A 19,874-nucleotide genomic window follows, 5' to 3' on the forward strand; every position below is an offset into this window, starting at 1 on the left:
TCAGTACTAGGCAGATACTTTGTTTTGCTTCAAGACATCCTGCATGCTTTTGACATTAAAGAGAAATAATTCATTCCGTCGTCATTGAAGTCATTTTTCCGTGACTGGGTGGTTCGTGCTCGGGTTATTTTTGCTCCTTTCATTTATAATTGTTTGTTTTGTTTGTGTTTTGTGATATTTCCATAAATATAAGGGTTATTATAGCGAATGAGACGGTGGCTGTAAACTCTTTGGGCCACTCATATGCAGGAATTGTCTGTAGACTTCGTGCTTGGGAAAACCGACAATAAACACGTCTTCATTGTAATTGGTATTTATAAAATACCGGTTTTTTTTTTATTAAATCAGTTTATGTGTAGCTAGTTCTCTGATGCTGATTAAAATGCAAGTAAGACTTTGTGCATCATGTATAATGGCACAACTGCTCATAAGGCGACCTCTTGTGATCAGTGTTCCTGGTTCTCGCAAATGAATTGCTAAGGATGCGAATGGACTTCACAAAAGTCGAAACTCTTAGAAGATAACATTTTCATTTTTTAACAGGCCTACGATATAATGCCTTTTTTTTTTAAATCAACGCCTTTTCATTTGTGGACTTAAAAGATCAACAGATAGGGTGCATGAATACCAGGAGAGCTGTGGATTTCTCACGTCCAGTGTTCATTTGTGATAAGGTCAACGAATAGAGACACCACTCTCCCCCACTCACACTCATAATAAACGTTTTTTTAAAAACCATTTAGGTAAAAATATTCCTCGCATAAGATACGAAAGAAAAGAAACATTTGTCTTTGAGCAAATTCATCGTGATTACAAATATTTTAAAAAGTTACTTCAGATACTCGGGAAAACCAGTAAGATGAGTTCGTGTGATCAGACAGAAAGGTGATTCGCTGCCTGACAGGTAAGACGACAGATTAGGTGACAAGGTTAAGTTGGAGGTTATAATACTCATAACTGTTGGCGCCTGCCAGAAATCGTGGGGGCATTGCCCTGCGAAATACACTTAATACATGCTGATGGATGCTGGCTGTGTCCACGGCGTCTAGGCATTTCCTTGAAGCTTCGTACCCACTTGTCAAGCAGCTGCTAGTTTAATTTCCCTCCTCATGGATACCTTCTTCTCTCTATTCCCTACGTTTGTTTGTTTGTTTTTTTTTGAATCTATATCCCTCCCTCACTCCAGAAGTTGAATTTTGTTTCGATGCCTACGCGCGCACACACATGAAATCTAGCAAAATTGTAGAATGGTGGTTTATTTGTTCATCCATTCATTCCTATCCCTTCCCTTTAAAAGCAGACAATGCATTTGATGCCACCTAAACTAATACAGCACTGCCATTAATTGTAAGCAATTGTTTCCTATCATCAGTCACTGTGTTTTGCTTACAGCGACGGATCTCATCAACTCTTGCCATTGTCTTCAAGCACATTATCCCAGAAGACAGACTCCATATTTTTCGTTGCGGTAAAGATGGGTAGGGGTGTGGTTATAACATGACAGGAGAGGAAAAGAAAAACGCACTCCTCAAGCACCGCTGATGACGAAGTCAACCGTACAAACACAATTCACGTTTATTATGTCCAAGGGCGTTGTCTAAAGAAAGCGTGTCTGTGTGAGTGCGTGTTTGCAGGTAGCATGTTCAGATGTTGTTATGCCATGCACGATGGCAAGGTCAGAATTAATGTAAAACTAATGCATTAAAAATTGCACTTTCCTACGAAATAGTGCATTCCGTTAAAAAGGGGCACACTGTCAAAAGTAAGTTTGCTTTTGTCTAAAAAAAAAACAAAAACAACACTACTAGAAGCAGACCATTCTCTCTAAACATCTCTTGTGTACTAGAGGTATTTTTTGCCATTAACATTTGGCCTAAAACGACCAACGCATGTTCTCACATAAACCCAAGTGCACTCGAATGAAGGCCTCTTGTCATCCGAGAAAAGAACTATGACTCCAAAGTCTCCATTCATACAGCTTGGGGTGGGGGTGAGGGCAAGAGAAGTCGGGCTTGTGGATGAGCTAAATGATGGTTTGTTCTGATGATGCATGCCTGGTTATATAACTTTACTATGGCATGACCTTAAATGCAGGTGACAGAAGCTATAGACAGATTTAAGCACGGACCTATAGAGAAAGTTAGTGATTTAAGTATTCAGAATTCCCATGTAAGACTTGTGGTTACGTGGAGACATTGCAGAAAAGTGGATTTAGAAATTAGATGCCTGAACAGAGGTATCGGGTACGAACCCACTGGACAGAGTGAAGTAGTGATCATAACAGAGATCTGGGGGAAGTGGGACATGGAAGTTGTTTATCGTTAATGAACAGCCTTCATAAGCCGGGTGATGGGTATAGTTAAAATTATTTTTTCTCGATTAAAATTAGACCGGGCATTGTAAATTGAGTCACAGGATTTCAGTTGTATCTATCAACGGGTTAAGCTATGGTTTCCATAACTATGTCCCCTTCTACTCCATGTTTGTAATGGTGTGAAATCAATACTTTAGTCTCATATTGTGAAAATTAAGGGGTAAAGAATGGTGGGGCCAGGAATGAAAAAGTTTAATGCACGATGTCATGCAATGAACAGAAGGTGCATCTTCAACTCAAAGTTTTGGTGTAACTCCCACAGTATAAAACTGTTACAAATAACAAAATCCCATCATTTGAGCATGCCGCTTAATGTAGACATTTGTAATCGGCATCAATTCTTCAAACTTCTTACATCTTTTTACAAATACACATCAAAACAGTGTGGAAAATGGAAATAATATAACATACCCAATCTCTCACGCCTTGATACACACACTATCACTCCCCAGGTTGCTAAGTGGTTGTACAGTAATTTTCTGGGGCTGTTAAATGAAGGGAGACATCTTCCCTCTTTTTCTGGGTTTTGCTTTTCAAAAGAAGAACCTCTTTATTAAATAATGTAAAATAATTTTGAGAATGTCTTTTATCAACCCTCCCATTGCTTCATGATATAAACCTAAAACAAGAAGTATTTCTCTGAATAAGCACAAAAGTATGAGTATCTCATAACAACAGCAACAAACCATCAGCAATATGCGTGCTTGTTGCAACAGAAGAATAAAGATATTGCTGAGAAATGATGACATGGTTAAGTTCATTAAAAAACTTCCAAATGATTATTTCTTGTTCTTTATATTATTTTAATTATTATAATGGAAACATGTAAAATTTCACAAATGAAAAAATCTCCAACAGAAAGATGCAACATAGTTAGCTAATTGTTTTAAAAAAGATTTTCGACCAAATTGCTTACCGTTAATTGTCATCCCAATACCACATTTAGCATACCTGGTACTTTTTTTTTTTTTTTTTACAAGAGTTAAAATCTGACAAGGTTTATCACAATGTTAGTTTTGATCAGGTTTAGTTCCTTTCAGAGGCTGAAACGACATTTTTTGGTGATCCAAATTACAAGATTAAAATTAAAACAAGCCTTCAAATTAGTCACTAAGATTTTTAGTAAAAATGTATGGTAAAAATGGCACATTCTAAAGCCCCTTAAACTACATAGATAAACTATATGTTAAATATCTAAGAGAAATCACGAGAATAAACAAAATAGGCAAATTACTTTTTTTGTGCAATATTTAATTTAGCAATCTGTTAACTATGCAACAAAAATACATTGATGTTGTACACTGTATCTGTATTGCTGTCTTTTGCTTTTAATATTACAGATTTTAATATTATCTTGAAGTAAGATTCTCAAAACAAATCATGTATATAACCATATTACTGGACATTCGCATGCACACATATGAACTCGCATTCTTTCATTTTAAAAAATATATAATTTACTTTGCTCACAAATCCTTATCTTTCTTAATTTCTAAAATATCTTTCTTGTATTCACATAACTCAATCTAAGTATAGCCGTTTCCCTGCCATTACATATTAACTGACAAAGTTGAATCATATTACTCAATGACTTTTCCCCCCAGAAAATAACCTTTTTTGTGCTAAATCTATATTCCTGTTTCTAACACTCATTTGCACTATCACCCCTCTCTTCTATCTATGCACATATGCAAAAGCTTTAGCCATACCTTCTACCTTAAATCATTATGTAAACACTATAGTGATATACTATTCTACAGTCTCTTACATTACTAACAATTATTATTTGTACTCAAGTACAACCAGCCCAGAGCTGAAATCCTGTGTAATCATTTCTTGGACAGGGACTTTTGAAAGAAAGAAGTTCTGACAACACCACAGATAGTGTAAACTGTTTTTTCAATGCTGATATTCAATTAGAATATTTTCTACACAAACATTTACTCACTCAAATTTACTGCAAGCTGATAATTTTTTCTCCAAATATGAATAACATCGCATAAGGTATCAGATCTGTTTTACTTGTGCAGCTGACAAGTTCTGGATGGCCATATAAAAACTTTAAGAAAGGTCTGTACACAATGAGAAGCTTTTTCAAGCAACAAATCTCAAGTGCTATGCACAGTTCTTGCTAATGGTAATGGTAAAACAAACACTTTTAGTTTGTCCTAAAATATTGTCATGTATTTTGTGAATGAGTGATATTTTTTCGCCAATAATTCACAGGTCGAGGAGGTGTCGATGCCCATGGATCTTCCATCATAGAAGGGCTGTAGTATTGTGTAATGTCGTTGCTCCCACCTGGATTTATATTAGGACTGCTTCGTGGGTTCTGCAATTTGTATGAAAAAGAACAGATATAGTAACACAAGCACACGTTAAAATATTAAATGTGTTCTTCAACCGAAACTTATTTATGAACCCTTGATTAATGCCTTCTTACCTGTAAGTTCCCAAATCTACCACGAAGTCCACGTTGTTTTGATCGGTTATCTGCTGTCCATGGCCGACTCGTTGGTGAATCATTTCGATGATGTAGCTGAGGTTGAGGTGTTCGGAACATTTGCCCTGGCGACCGTATGAACTGAGGAGAGCAACTAAACTGTGGATGTGGTCCTGCACTTCCTCCGAAGGTTCTGCAGGTTCTAAAGACTCCATCGTTGCTTCGATATCCTTGAAGTGGCGGTGTACTTCGATATGGTTGCTCTATCATCGGACTTTGATAAGGCCTTAACGCTGGAGGAAAGCTAGCTGAAGATGCAAGCGCTGGTGATCCCCATTGCGGACCAGGGGAATCCGAGGACGAAATACACCGAGATTTATGTGAATCCATTTCGGTTAATGATCTGTAACTTTGCAGTAACAGCGCGAGGTATCTACGTACCGTACCACAACCATGTATGCCGCAGAATGGGAAGTAGAGCTAGCCATACAAACTAAATGAGAATATAGTATTTTGAGGATTTTATCTACTTTCCTTCCCTAAACTCCAGTAATTATATTAAAATTTCATTAAGAGATATATTATATATTTTAAAAGACATTGATTATATCATTAAAACAATAATTCTATCTTCAAATTTTACATTTGCAATTTTCAAAAATCCCATTAAAATCTAGTCATACGATGCGAACCAAAGTGAGACTTTAACCAATTGAGGATGTTATTTTTCTTTCCTTCACTTCAGCTAGACGCCAATAATTATTACAATACTTAATAAAGGAACACATGGTATATTCGATTATACGAAAAGCAGTAACAGCGTCCAAAGGTTTTATATCTGCAACTTTCAAAATCGATTTGTTCGTTACATCTTGCTTTCTCTTGTGAAATGGTCTGCTTCAGTTTCGTCGAGTTCTGCCTTTCTGTCAGCGCAGTTTTACGACTTGGTTTATTTACTGTGTGAAATACATAACTATGTGTGGAACCGAAAGCACAAAAAAGATAAAGATCAATAGAAATAAATATATTAAAAAGAGACAAAATATATTTAACGTAACCGAACTGCTCACTGAATATTTCTTTCTTTATTTTCATGATAGTGGTTCTCAAACTAAAATAATGCAGGCAGCAATGCATAACATGACGAAGGCAGTGCATGATAAAGGTGAGTATATTGGGTATAAAGAGTATAACAATGCACCACACATTTTATTTAATGTATTATTTGCTAATTTTAATTGTTTGTGAAAGAAGAAAGTAAAATCATTAATGAGGCTCTGTATCTTTCTCCGTATGAGAAAGTGGGTGTAGTGCAGGCAGAGATCAGCAGTTGTATTTGCTCTTGTTCACTCTTAGTTTCATTTCCCGTTGTCAGAAACTAGTATATTGGGTAATATCTCTCTTAAACTAACAGATTCATATAAAATTGAAGAATGTAAAAGAACTTTATGATGTCACAGAAGTAGTTTACTGAATCGATCAGTCTGGATATTCGGTCAGATGTCATAAGAGATTTTTCTTTGTTTTTGCAGTGTCACCGTCACACAATCAAGCCATGAGATTTAATTGTGATGGGGCAGTGAATGCTATGGCCATGAACAAAGATATGACTCAAGTGGTAGTAGCTGGCAGAACAGGTACGATTCTGCACTTTACAGCATCTTAATTGTGTGGGGAATAAATAATTCTTTCCCGAACCCTTTTTTTTTGAATCCTGGGAGGGAAATGAATTTACTATATGTTTGTTGTCTAAAACTGTATAGTTTGATATTAAAATTCTCTCGTAGATTTAGCATTTTAAAAAAATCTTTATTGGTATCTTTATTGTAACGTCCAAGGAAAGAGATGTATGATTTTATTTAAAAGTATTATTTTTTTTAGTAGAACATCCTTGGTCACATAACATACAGCTTTCAAATATGTTTTTTAGTTAAGTAAACTATTTGTCTTGGTTCCTAACATTTTGATCTTGGTTGCATGGCAGTGTTCAAGATAATTTCCATCGAAGAAGACCACTTTTCAGAGTTGGTCAACCTTCGTGTTGGCAAAGTAAAAAACATTAACCTTACATATTCTGCTGCAGATGTAGCTTGGAACCACAATGATGGTAAAACTGTGACCTATTTATGCATCATTATAATAATGTAACTGAATGATATTTTTAAAGATAAATATAATCAGGCACATTTTCTGTGTTTTTAGATACCCAGTGGCCTATATTTATAAGGATTTATTTGAACCACATTTTGTATAGATAGTGAATTTGTAGTCCCAGGTGGTGTTTTGAAAGTTCTGCTTGTAAACCATCATTGAGTACACAACCATATGTGGAGGAAACAAAAGTACTGTTTGTTGGCCAGGAAGATAATTGCCAATCTTTCAAAGATATTTCTAATGTTTTATTTATTCGTATGCTCATGGCATTTATTTGTTTTCATGTGAATGCTTGTTTTTCAAGTTTTCTTCCTGCCATCAGTGACTATTCTGAATGTGCTGTATCAATTTTGTTCTTGAATTACAGAAAATTTGTTGGCATCAGCTGCTACAAATGGAGCAGTTGTGATCTGGAATCTCAGCAGACAAGTCAAGTCAAAGCAAGGTGTACTTCCTTAATAAAATGTTATCTAAAAAGAGTGCTTTTATCTTTGCAGCCATTTTCTTTATGTGTGCAATTTAAGCACAACCGCTAGATTCAAATGAAAAAAATTGGTGTTTTCAGTGTCTGTCACTACAAAAAAAAAAAAATTCTATGTTTTGTTTCAAGCTGGCTGCCTGATTAATTTAGTATTAGGCTTCAAGATATGTAACAATTATTATAAAGAAAATGGTAGAATTTCTTGCATACTGACAAGGTCAGCTAAAAAACACTTTGTGTGGACTGGAATGTAGATTACCCATGAGGAATTCAGTGAGTGATGTTGCAGACTGTGTCTTCACTGAACACAAGCGGTCAGTCAACAGAGTAGTATTCCACAACACAGAGGCTTATCAGTTGTTGAGTGGATCTCAAGATGGAACTATGATGCTGCATGTAAGCTTCTGCTGCTGCTCCTTTACAAAACACTTGTTTGTTTTTGTATTTGTTTGTCATTGTCAGCAAGATTTTTTATAGTATATTTCTTCACTTTAGAAGTAGGCTTAGTGCACTTTACAAAGGCACAGCATACACAAAAATAAAAAAAATAGATTCAAAATGAACAGAGCATATATCTATAGACCAAAACATAATATGCAAAAACACAAAACATTAAAGTATATAAGCAAGATCTCAGTTATGGCAAGATAGAAAAAAATTTTGAACACTTGGTCTGGAGCTGTGTTCCTTTATACTGTCCATTACTCCGTAGCTCCTGTGGGTCCAGCTTCCCATGCCAGGGATGAGCACCCAGTTTCTTTACGGCTCCCTTACCTGGCCCTTTCATCTATATTCTTTTTCTAAACAAACATCTCACTGTTACACTACAGTTTTATCTTTCTTATCTTTTATCTTCACTGGTCTCGCGCCCCTGTGGGCCCTGGTCTTCATACTGGGTATTTTATTATCACCCACATGACCTGCACAGCATAAAATTGTCATCATATTTGATGTCAACTAAAACCTTACTGAGGAAATTTACTTTATCACTTAATGCATAATTGATGTTCAGAATTCATTATTTAAAATAAGAAATATAACCTAAATCTAAAAATGTGCTTTTGTCTCAAAAAAAGGACTTGAGGAAAAGACAAGTGTCATCTATATTTACTGGACGTAGCACAGAGAGTGTACGGGACATACAGTTTAGCCCACCAAATCTTGGCTACTTTACCTTTGCTGCGGCATATGAAAATGGAATTGTTCAGGTAATGCTTTGCTCTTTTTGTTTGGGGGTTTTGGGTGTGCTGGTGTTTTTAGGGGTAATTTTGGGAGAAAGTAGTTTTCATCTGTTTATCATGAATTTAATCTCCAACATAAATTGGACAAATGATATTCTTGCTGAAAAGTACTATTTTGCTCTGGTTGCTTTACACATTTACTGGTGGACAAGAAGGAGAATAATAATGATTGGTTTCAGATTTGGGACATGCGACGTCCTGATCGCTGTGAGAAACAGTTCACTGCACACAATGAGCCTGTGTTTTCTCTGGACTGGCATCCAGAAGACAAAAGCTGGCTAGCTACTGCAGGCAGAGACAAGATGATTAAGGTGAGTTAAATTTAGCAGAATTCTGAGAAAGTAGTTGCTTTCAAACACTCAGAACCTTGAGCAGCCTACTGAAGGGAAGTAATAATTGTGCAAGGGGATTTACACATTTGATGATGTAACTTTGCATTTACAGTCTTGATTGCTGTGATATATTGAAGCTTCTGTACAAAAGTGAAGTAATAAGCACACATCACTCTTTTAATGGATTAAGAATATTTTTAAATTTCTTGGACTGTAATGATGGTAATTAACTCTTACTATATGAGAAGTTTAGGGTGCTCAGCTACTTTGTTTTGGGGTTTGTTACAAAAACTCCATGATCAAATGCAAATATGTTGGAAAAGTACACTTGTTGTCTACCAAACTAAAGGAAAAGGAATAAATTTTTAAGACACTGAAAAGAAAATGTGAAAGGAAGCACTGTAATTTTTGACTAAATTATGAATAATAATTTTCAGTGTGGTCTACTAAAGGATAAGCATAAACATCACAAAGAAGAAAAAAATGTGTGTGCCTTTAGATACATTTCAACATAAAAAGCTGTAGTTCATTCAATTGTCTATAGAATACAAATTTTTTTTTCTAAATTTTATTTACATTTACTAATTATATTGCTGTTCAAAGATGCTATGTTGATGGTCTTCATTTTTTTGATTAGGTTTGTAGCGCAATGAAATTTCCTGGCAAATGCAAAGTGATAAATATATATGGTTCTGTAAAAAAAATAAAGAAAAGTGACTAAACTTTCAAGGTATAAAAAAGTGAAAGAAAATGAAACATACAGGATTGATTTATTAAAATATGTTTTAATATAATTACCAAAGTAACATGAAGGAAAATGTCTGTTGCTTCAAACTAAAAGAATTTCTAATATTTTAAGTAAATGTTTATTTAATTTTTTACAGGATATTTAAAATTTGTTTCCTGATTGACTTTTTTTATTTACCAAGTATACATGATAGTGCTACACTAAGAATGCATTTGAAAATCCTGACAACACACTTAACATTATGACAAAACATGGTAAAAACATTCCAAATTTCATAAAAATTCCATATAGTTCAGATGAATAATTCCATTATCTCCATCTTCCTAGTTATCAATATCATCCGAAACAAAAAAGGACTCATCCTCTAAATAGAAACATTCACCTTCAGGCTCAGAATCAGATATTTCTTAATTAAGTAATGAAAACAAAGAGCTACTCTTAATCTATATGTACAAACAGTGATATCTCATATTTCTCTTTGTTTTACTCAAATATTTTTAAAATTTGAGTACAAATATGTTTTTTTTTCATCATTTTTAGGTACTCCTAAACCAATAAAATATGTTTTAATGTGAAAGTTTAAAGTAAACTATGTGGCATTTTCTAGTGAGTGCAGATTTAGATTATATTTTAGAAATCAAAGCAGCCATATAGTAAGAATTAATAATAATATTAATTTACAAAAGTATTTTTAAAATGTCTCTTTCTTTAAAATAGATGTGTAATTCACTTTGTTTGGTGTTTAGACTGGTAGAATCAGTTTATCATGTGACAGGTATGGGATGTGAGCAAGCAGCCAGCCCAGCTGGTGTATAATGTCCAAACAATTGCATCGGTGGGACGCATCAAGTGGCGCCCACAACGTCGATATCATATTGCCAACTGCTCCCTGCTGCTTGATCATAGCATAAATGTGTGGGACGTAAGACGTCCATTCATTCCATTTGCTAATTTTGATGAGCATAAAGATGTAGCCACATGTGAGTGCACATTTCATTTTTTTAATAGTTTTGTTTTTAATCATTCTGATGAATCCAGAAATGATAAAGAACTGTTTGGGTATCCAAGCTGCTGCTGCAAAATGTGATTCTGAAGCATTAAATTAACATCCTCATAGATATTAGACACTTTATATGTGATCACTTTCACTCACAGACTTAACTGTACCAAATTGAAAGACAATAATTTAGTTATGCTTATGGAAGTGAACAATAGTCTATAAGATTTGTGTTTACCTTGTCTTTGTTGCAGGTGTCTTGTGGAAGGATGATCCACATGTATTTCTAAGCACAGGCAAAGACCAGATGCTCATACAGCATCTGTTTAATGATGCAAAGCGACCAGCAGATAGTGTTATTCCATCTGGCATTGACATCAGCATCTATGGAGATATGTGCCATGCCACCCGAGACAAAAACAATGGTATTTTTTGCACTTTCAATGTTTTATATTGCAAGCACAAAATTTCAGAGAGAAAAAAAGTATTCAGAAAACTTCTAGTCATCTGACGCAATGATGGTGTGTGGCATGAAAGATCTCCATGCATATGTACTTGTCTGTGTCTGCAGCTTGTGCTTGTAACAGGATGTATTCAGTAGAAGAAGGTTCTTTTTTTCAATGGGTAAGGGTGAGAACTGAATGAATTGGAATTAAAGTAATACACATGGGGCATATTGAGGTACAATATAAAAAAATCTAATTTCAGCTAGAGGGAAAGAGGTGACGAGTAAGCTGTCTGTACTTCGCAAGCCAAACCAGTCACGAAGTGAGCAGTTCTTCACTCAGGCCAATAGTTCTCTTACAGTCTTTCAGCACAAACGAGATACTACTCGGTTAGAAGTATGTATTATCTGTAGACTAGTTCTTGTCTTTTCTCATGAAATTGAATTTTGCATCTATTGTTGTTTATAGATATTTGATTTTGTATTGAGATTTGGCTGCACAATGCTTCTTCTCTGATCTGCCTCATCTTAACTCATAGTTTCTTATATCTAAAACCATGTAGCTACTCTCCTAAATAGGTAGCTTGTTATGTGAGTCAAAGGCAGTAAATCTGGCTTTCTGTATAGCTTATAATTTAAGCTAAAAAGTTTGCCTTAAAAAAAAAAATTCCAGCAAAGTTGTTTTAATCCAGGATTCCATGGAGTGGTATTTGCAGTCGGCATGTGAAGATGTGTCCATGATGAGTTTCCTGGATCTAGCCAAGTCATATCAACTCAAGGGTCGGACAACGGAGGAGCTCTGCAGGCAGAATGCAGCAGTAGCTTCTTTTCTTAACAAACAACAGGTGAGAACAACAATTCACTATTGTGTGTTTTAGGTATATTTGTATATTAAGACCATGGGGAAAGGAGACAAAAGCACCAATCACAGGGCATATGTGTTAGATGAGAAGACCTTTTGGACATTTACTTGGCATCAGTACCACCTTGAGTAGATGTCATGCAGACTATCAAGTATGCAAATCAATAAGAATATTTTGTTCTTTACTCAGATATGGGAATTAAATTTTTTTGTAAAGTAGGATATTGGTCAAACAAACTGGAATGTGGAAAAAAATTGAGTGAAAGTGAGCAAGCTGTGGCTTACAACATTTCACAGATAAGTACCTGCTGACTGTGGGTAAAACTTCACAACAACTGCAGTACTGATGCGAACAGGTCACTTAACCCATTGCGCTGAATACGTTTGTAGCACTCTAGTAGTGTACTAAGTTATTTATTTCTGTAAAGGGTAATGGTCAAATGACTCCCAGGATTCTCCCTTCCCAGGCCTGCTGCAACCGTAATAGCCAGCCTTGAACTCTCTCGCTAGTGCTTAGTCATTACACACATATACACATGCGCATGTATATGCATGCTTACCCATCTTCACACATGACCATTGCATGTACACAAACACACTTACACATGCTCTCAAACATAGTCACATCTCACATGTGGGCACACACTTAGCAAGGCCAGGAAGTCCGGCCTTGGACTCCAGGGGTGGGGAGCCACTGCTGCCACGGGTGCAGGGAAAGTTCAGGGCTATATAACCAGGCCATGGGGAAAAAGGGGAAGGATGGTTTCTGGGACATTCTAGGGGATGTGATAAGTAGTATAAGTTTTGAATTGTAGGAGGCTTTTTGATTTTGGAAGTGAGATTGGAGAGAAGGCGAGCAAGCCGCCGAGTGAAACTCTGAATAAAAATCTACAGTTTTGCAGTAAACTCCTTGTGTTTTTGTTTGACTAGCCCACCCCTATGTAGCTATCAGGGACAGACGTGTCGGTTACAAGTAAATAAGGAAAGAAATTGTTGGTACCTTTAGGAATGGCTCTACTATTAATTACCTCCCTTAGAAAGCTAAAATAGTTAGGTTAATGGGTATAAATACTGGAACACATTGTACTTTGTACCACCACTCCATTTCCAAGAGATAAAATGCTTTGCTTTTTGTCTGTTTGGAGTGTGTTAATACATGCATACTTAGTATATTACCTGTTAGTGTGGTTAATGTTCCCTGCATGTGTGTTTTGCTTATCAGATTGCCAGTTCATGGCTTCTACTTGGCATTTTATACTCAAAGACCATTGTAAAATCCAGCCTTCAAGTCCCTCGTAGAGTTTCAGTCACACCCACTGCTACTGATACTGAGAAAGGTGATACAGTGCTTCTGTTCTCTTAGTAAACACTTGTTATGTCTTCTTAACATGTCAGATTGCTTCTGTTTTGTCAAGATCGCTGAATTCTTGTCTCAAAATAAGAGAGTAAAATAGATATTGTATTTAATTTCATAATCTTTTTCATTTAGATCTTTCTGTATACTAAGCTGTCTGGGACAGAAAGATTCCAATAGCTTTAAATTAAACTGGGTGAAGAGAAAGGAGTGTATTGTAATTGATTGTGGGAGTGTAGGTGATTAAGCAGGTTGGTGTGCATGCCTGGTATGAGAGCATTAACTGTACTTATTCATTTATTCGTTATATTTGGTTTCACCAGGCAAATTCTCTGTAAACATTGGCAGCCCAGATGTCGAGCAAAGCACAGTCCACATCAAAGCTGAAAAAGACAAAATTGTTGAAATAAGCACAGGTTAGAGGCATAAAAGTTAGTTGTATTGTTCTTTTGTTTCCAACATGGATTTTTTTTTATTGGTTTTTAAAACATTGTTTATTTTTTATCTAACATAAAATTTCATAAAAACTATTACATATTTTATAGTGGCATGAAAGACCTACTTTTCCCAGCAATCCATGGTCTACAGTAATTTCAGAATTTCTGATCTGAAAGAATAAAATGTTTTACAAAAAAATGTATTTCTTCTTTGACATATGACATGATCATTGCAAGTAAAGGGTTACACTAGCTCTTTGACACTAGGCTGGTATAGCAGTTTTTTATATGGTTATTGTGCGGTTCACTACCATCTGCTCTTGTCGGGGTGTCTGGCCTTTCTGAAATAGACTGGTGCTTTTCAGTTGGTGTCAACTTAAATGGGCATTTTTCCAGGCTACAGTTTTGTTTCTATGGTTTGGTTGTCTACTTCCAGCATTTATCTAGCAGAATAGACTCTTTCTTTTGTCAGTATCGCCGGTGTTATGGACTTAACGCCTCACTGTGTTTAACCGGTCTAGCTGGAATAGGTGTGACTCCAGGAGGTTTATGCTTGTCTTTTACTGAAGACTATGTTAGTCACTCCATGTTCCACTGTGCTACAGACCTTTCTTGTGCCTGTTTCTTTAACATACTACCCTGCCTCCAGCAATTGCGACTGCTTGGATACTACTTTTGTATGCTAGCTGTGGAGTTTGTCTTTGGACAACTCTAACACACTGGGTATGCAGTGTTCGGCATATCAGCTGTGTGACATCTGTTCCATTTGGTCTGAGGAGCAGTGGGCAAAAGTGAGGCAGGATGAGCTGTCATTGAAGGTGGGATCTAAGTTGAAAGTATCATCTGCTTAAAAAAAAAAAGTCGCAAGGTTTCTGCTTTCTCCCTATGTCAGCACAAGCTACAGGCAGTCCTGGTTCATTTGTTACTCCTCCCTCCCCCGGGGTAACTAGTCTGGAGTTTGCGTCACTTGGTTTGCATGGGGTGACAGCACAACAGGCCACAATCTGACTATCTAAGGTAGGTTGTTTTTCCTCTGCCTGGTCTTTATTCTCCTATGGTCATGCCATCTGGTACAATTAAAAAAGAAATATAATTTTGATAGTAAATTTTCATCATTCATCACTTACCAGATGACGTAATGTCAAGGCCCTCCCAATCTCCCCTTTTATAAGTCAAGTAGGGTGTTCATTGAAAAAATTGCAGTACAGGCCTTGTGTTTGTCTTTATAGCGGTTAGAGGGCAGTTGCTTACTGACCTGACATGTTTGAACTCAGGGAGACAACGTTTTGATGGTTAAAGAGCTGGTATAACCATTTATCTTCGACAGTCATGTCATCTGGTACATCTCTAAGAAAGAAAATTTACTCTCAAAATTATATTTTTTGTAAACTACACTTTGATTATCTTCTTTCAATAAACTCTGTGAATCTTGAGGCTCCTTAGATGTAGATGAAAAGAAAATTAATTCCAGAGTTTTCTGCTCACAAAAGTGCTGTTTTATAATTTTTTAATTTGAATTTTAATAATTTCAGGAACAGAAGATGAATCTGATGGGGAGAGCTCAGAATATGAGAAAAAGATGTCTAACATAGCCAGTGGACATGGAACTAGTGGTGACTTTTTCTTTGGGGATGGTGACACAGATGTTGTACCTTATACCTTGGGTATTAATGTCCATTCAACTGGCGAGGTATGTGATCTGTCACTGGAAAAGTTTGATAGAACTGCAGATGTTGAATTAGCTGGACCCACCTGGTTTATTTAATATGTAATTGTTGTCACTAGTATTTGCTAATAATTGTTTTGCTTTAGAACTCTGCCTTGGATGGATAAAATTAAGATACTGAAGTCTGATGTTTTTGGAACTCTTCATTTTATGCTATTTTACTTTATATAAAATAGTAAGTCACTGAGTTACTATATAAATAAAAAATACTTACAATGCGAGTAGGCAGTATTTTGCAAAACTGACGATGTGCTGAGTTAGATTTAAACAAGCCACACAAAAAATATGGATGTTTCTTTTTGGTATTGTATTAGAAGATGTGGTGATATGGAAATCACCTTCTAGCTACCTCAATTACAGCTGTCCACTCCAGATTGGTCAGAAATAACAAAGGAACGAGAGAACACTAGTCAAGTAACTCAGCTCCCTTCCCACTCCCCATCCCTTCTTGTCTGGCTGACGAGTATACCTCTCCAGTTTTTTGCGCAGCTTAAACCAAGTTGGCTGGTTTTTGCTTTTTTACTGCCACCTTGTTTGCTGTATGTTGATTTTGTGGCAACGTGAAGGACCTTATGTTGCTTGCAGTGTGGCAAGTATCTTGCCAACTCTGTTGCTTGCTCTCTTTACTCACTGCCCTACTCCTATTCTGAAGACAGTTGGGTGCAGGTGGTCAGGGATTTGATAAGGTTAAAGGTAACACTACACACTTATTCCCTTTCCTACAGGCTAAAGCAAGTTGTTTACATTGCTACAGCTTGAGCATCCATAACTGCCCTCTCCTTCTGCTTTACCTTCGAAGAGCAGGGTCTTCCAGTTTGTGGTAATGCAAGCTGGAAGTGAGGTAGCTAGAGGGTGATCTCCAGTTGTGTCATCTGGTAAGTACTTGAAGAAAAAAATGTTGCTACCAAAGTAGCATTTTGACTTCAGTCTTTGTTCGGCAGGACTGGAGTCATCTGCCGCCAGAAGCTTTCCAACCTCGACATGAAATCACGGGGCATACAACTCCACCAGACCGCTTTGATGGAACTGACCACGATGCATTGCACATAGCAGCAATAGAGTCAGACATAACCCTTCCAACACCTACAGAGACAGAACTCAGAGAACAATACCTTAACTTGAGTATCGACGTATCCTCCTTGCCCAGCTGCCCTGCTCATGATTTCACACCTATTGTTGTAGAATTAATACGTTATTTTGCTGAACAGGTAAGTCTTCAAGCAACAGATGCTTCATGTATACTGGAAACTCATATAAAAACAACACAAAGTCCTGTAATATCTAGTTTAAAAATATTGAAATGCTGTCATTTGAGGTTCACTTTAGGACTGTCATATTTGGATGATAATTTTTAAGACTGCTCAATATTATGAAATTCATTATTTTAAGTTATTATTTCAGTACAATTCGTTTCAAAGCTGCTCTAGACTGCAAAAGTAGATCAGGCTTTTAAAGCCTTTGCATTTACCACTCATCGCTTAATGGATTTTTTTTTTCATAACTTTTATGTGAGCAGATTTTTAAATTTGTCTTTTAGTCTGTTAAAGAAACATTAAGATTTTGTCTTTATTTTTTTTTATTTGTGCTCTTCATTGGTCTTTGTGTTTTTCAGGGGGATGTACAAACGTGTGTCTCCATGCTGATTGTTTTGGGTGATCATGTCCGGTCTCATATTGAAGAAGAAAGTCAAGAGAACTGGTTTCTTAGCTACATAGGTCAGCTTGTTATTAGTTTAATATGCACTTTTAGTTTTGGTTTTTTTTTCAGCTAATGTGTATCAATTTATCAGAAGTGTTTAAGTGGCAATATCTGATGTTCTACTTAGCCTTATTAAGCCTTTCATGCCAAGAGTAGGTGGCCAAGATGTTATCTAGTTTGCATTTATTACACTGGTTTCTTAACTACCTAGTTCAGCTAATTATTACACTTTAATATGCCTTTATATAATTTTTCAGCTGTTGTGTATCAATTTATCAGAAGTGTTTAGATCTCCGTTTTGTTTGGATAGCCATATGGTGGCAAGATGTTTGTCATTTATTTTGCAATCATTTATTAAACTCCATCATCTGTTCTGTAGCTCTGTTGTTGGGACTTTATTAAGAGATAGTTTACATCATATTTGTCACAGATCTGTTAGGACATTTTGAGCTGTGGCCACTGGCTAATGAGATAATATCTCTGAGTCATCTGCCACAAGTGAATCAGCTTAACCAAGTGTCAACAACCACTCATACAGCTTGCCCTCAGTGCTCACGGGTCATGGAACGTACAGGCTGGCTTTGTGATCGCTGCAAAACACGCACAAACCTCTGCAGCATTTGGTGAGAACTTGAGCAAGTGCACATGATAAACAAAGCACAATCAACAGCTAATAATGAATCGTTGATTTGGCTGGTTAACAAGAGCAGAATAGGCAGTGTTTATTGTATACAAATCCAATGTCACAAAGGCCTCATACTTACATGGTGTCTTTTGACAAACTGTTAACTCATTCAGTATGGATATATTGACGTACTTGAACTGTAACTATGAATACATTCCTGGGTGCAAACTTTAATGGAAGAGTTAAGGCTGTTCATGATTTCCTAATTCTTCACAAGTAGTGTCATCTTCAGTTTTATGATGCCTGAATGCAGATAAATTACTCTATGCATCCACCTCTATGCAACATTCTGTCTGTAAAATTTTACAACTGCAGTTCGTCTTCTTACAGTCATTTGCCTGTGAAAGGAGAATGGGTCTGGTGCCAAGGCTGCTGTCATGGTGGACACATGCAGCACATGCAGGAATTCTTTCAACGTTACACCATGTGTCCAGCTGGTTGTGGCCACCATTGCGAGTACACATGACTGTCTTGAGAGGAGTACATCGGATCTTTGCAAATGAATGGCCTAAAGAATATGCTGCAGCAAGGCAATTACTGCATATATTAGTGTAAGACTGTTATAAGCTCTCAAACATGAGCTTTGTGGAGAGAGTGGGAACACTGTATGAGGCATAAGGAAAAGACATCGTGAAGCTGACATGTTTGAAGTTAATACCAGTAAAATTGGGAAATTTAGATGGGCTAATACCACCAGGACTATGATCAAGTTTTGTATTCAGGGTCTTTACATTGTTTTGTATTTATTCATATAATGCAAAGCCTGAAAGGCTGAGCAGTTGTCTTATTCCCCCAGCTAACAATACCAGAACCCTACTCCCCAGCTTCCACCCCAAAAAGAACTCGTTTAATTTTCTTTGGCTTATCTGAACTGGGTATTCAATACATAATTATCAGGCATATTGGGCTTATGATCTGTATTGGGTATTTCTTGCATACATTACTGTCAGGTATATTTTGCCCATGTTCTGTACTGTAAATCAGTGGTTCTCAAAGTGTGTTCTGTGGACCACTTGAGGGCCGCATGCATAAGTCAGGTGGTCTACAGCTGACAGTCATCATATGTCAGCAAAGTGATGTTTAAATTGCAATATACGCTTATTAGTCCAGTACTGATTTCACACAAGTTTTTATTTTATCGATACCCAACTGTTCGTTCACATAAAACTCTAGCTTACCAAGTCTTTATGTCACAGTGCGAGCATTGTATCATTTAACTGTGTCATCCATTACCCTTAGTAACGCAGTACACTTAATTTGTGTATTTCTTGAAGTATGTAATTTTATGTAAACTTATTGCTATACTACTGTCACAAAAGTATATTTTGTTTTGAATTGTAATAAAACAGATGCTGCAGTTCAAATTTGAAGTTCACGAACAGAGTGGTTTTAAGCCTTGGTGGGCGGCTGTATTTGTTGACTTAAGTAAAGTGGTCCACTGTCCAAAATACTTTGGGAACCACTGGTCTAAATGCTTGAAAGGATGATCAACTATATCATTCAGTCATTTGTCCTAAATCTCGTGCTTGTGGTGAAACAAAGCTATTAAGAACTTTACTACCTCTTATAGATTGTGTATGTTGTTCTGTAAGGTAGCCCTTTTTACAAGAGCACTTCATATTTCAGAAGTCATGAATGATAAAAAATCCTCAGAGAATGGATGTGTAGAAAAGTAAAATTTTGCAAGGTAATTTTGGAAATAAAAATGCTAAGAAAACTTGTGCTTTTTGTTCAATTTAATATCTCTCTCTCTCCCCCTCCCCCCCCCCACAACCCACATTTATCAGAAGACAAAAAAGAAAGTTTAACGAAACATAAAATTGCCTGTGGTTCTTGTGAAATCCTTTCAAACACTTCACACTGAGCTATGAAATTCTTCAGCAGCAAGCTAGAACTA

General features: G+C 36.4%; 2 protein-coding genes across 5 annotated transcripts; one reads left to right on the forward strand and one right to left on the reverse strand.

The window, feature by feature from the left end:
- Positions 1–3,614: 3,614 nt before the first annotated feature.
- On the reverse strand, positions 3,615–5,296 carry LOC112565053. Its single transcript, XM_025240295.1, has 2 exons — positions 4,818–5,296; positions 3,615–4,706 (listed from the first exon to the last, which is right to left on the reverse strand). Exons 1-2 carry the CDS (start codon positions 5,205–5,207, stop codon positions 4,554–4,556), a joined length of 543 nt encoding a protein of 180 aa, XP_025096080.1. The 5' UTR covers positions 5,208–5,296; the 3' UTR covers positions 3,615–4,553.
- A 217-nt stretch (positions 5,297–5,513) lies between these two features.
- LOC112563476 (GATOR complex protein WDR24-like) lies at positions 5,514–19,694 on the forward strand. 4 transcript variants are annotated; one of them, XM_025237357.1, is made up of 19 exons: positions 5,514–5,646; positions 5,918–5,982; positions 6,350–6,454; positions 6,802–6,924; positions 7,339–7,416; positions 7,742–7,848; positions 8,529–8,660; positions 8,873–9,004; positions 10,549–10,753; positions 11,025–11,195; positions 11,479–11,612; positions 11,908–12,060; positions 13,300–13,414; positions 13,755–13,847; positions 15,401–15,558; positions 16,533–16,802; positions 17,207–17,309; positions 17,723–17,915; positions 18,308–19,694. In XM_025237357.1, the coding sequence occupies exons 2-19, from the start codon at positions 5,937–5,939 to the stop codon at positions 18,441–18,443; spliced, it is 2,454 nt and encodes an 817-aa protein (XP_025093142.1). In that variant the 5' UTR covers positions 5,514–5,646; positions 5,918–5,936; the 3' UTR covers positions 18,444–19,694. The 4 variants fall into 4 exon arrangements, with proteins under 4 accessions (XP_025093142.1, XP_025093139.1, XP_025093140.1 ...); XM_025237354.1 differs by having other exon boundaries at positions 5,514–5,982; XM_025237355.1 differs by having other exon boundaries at positions 5,514–5,982; positions 16,536–16,802.
- The last annotated feature ends 180 nt before the right edge of the window (positions 19,695–19,874 follow it).

Source organism: Pomacea canaliculata, linkage group LG5 (assembly GCF_003073045.1).
Source record: "Pomacea canaliculata isolate SZHN2017 linkage group LG5, ASM307304v1, whole genome shotgun sequence".
Lineage (NCBI taxonomy): Eukaryota > Metazoa > Mollusca > Gastropoda > Architaenioglossa > Ampullariidae > Pomacea > Pomacea canaliculata.

What these genes read in the sequence shown, in the direction of transcription:
- LOC112563476 (XM_025237354.1), top strand. Translation starts at nt 5,793, where the DNA reads ATGTGTGGAACCGAAAGCACAAAAAAGATAAAGATCAATAGAAATAAA. An exon ending in ACAAGTCAAGTCAAAGCAAG is followed by an intron (nt 7,417 to 7,741) that starts GTGTACTTCCTT and finishes GTGATGTTGCAG; the next exon opens with ACTGTGTCTTCACTGAACAC. An exon ending in ATGAAAATGGAATTGTTCAG is followed by an intron (nt 8,661 to 8,872) that starts GTAATGCTTTGC and finishes GATTGGTTTCAG; the next exon opens with ATTTGGGACATGCGACGTCC.
- LOC112565053 (XM_025240295.1), bottom strand. Translation starts at nt 5,207, where the DNA reads ATGGATTCACATAAATCTCGGTGTATTTCGTCCTCGGATTCCCCTGGT. An exon ending in GTAGATTTGGGAACTTACAG is followed by an intron (nt 4,707 to 4,817) that starts GTAAGAAGGCAT and finishes TACAAATTGCAG; the next exon opens with AACCCACGAAGCAGTCCTAA.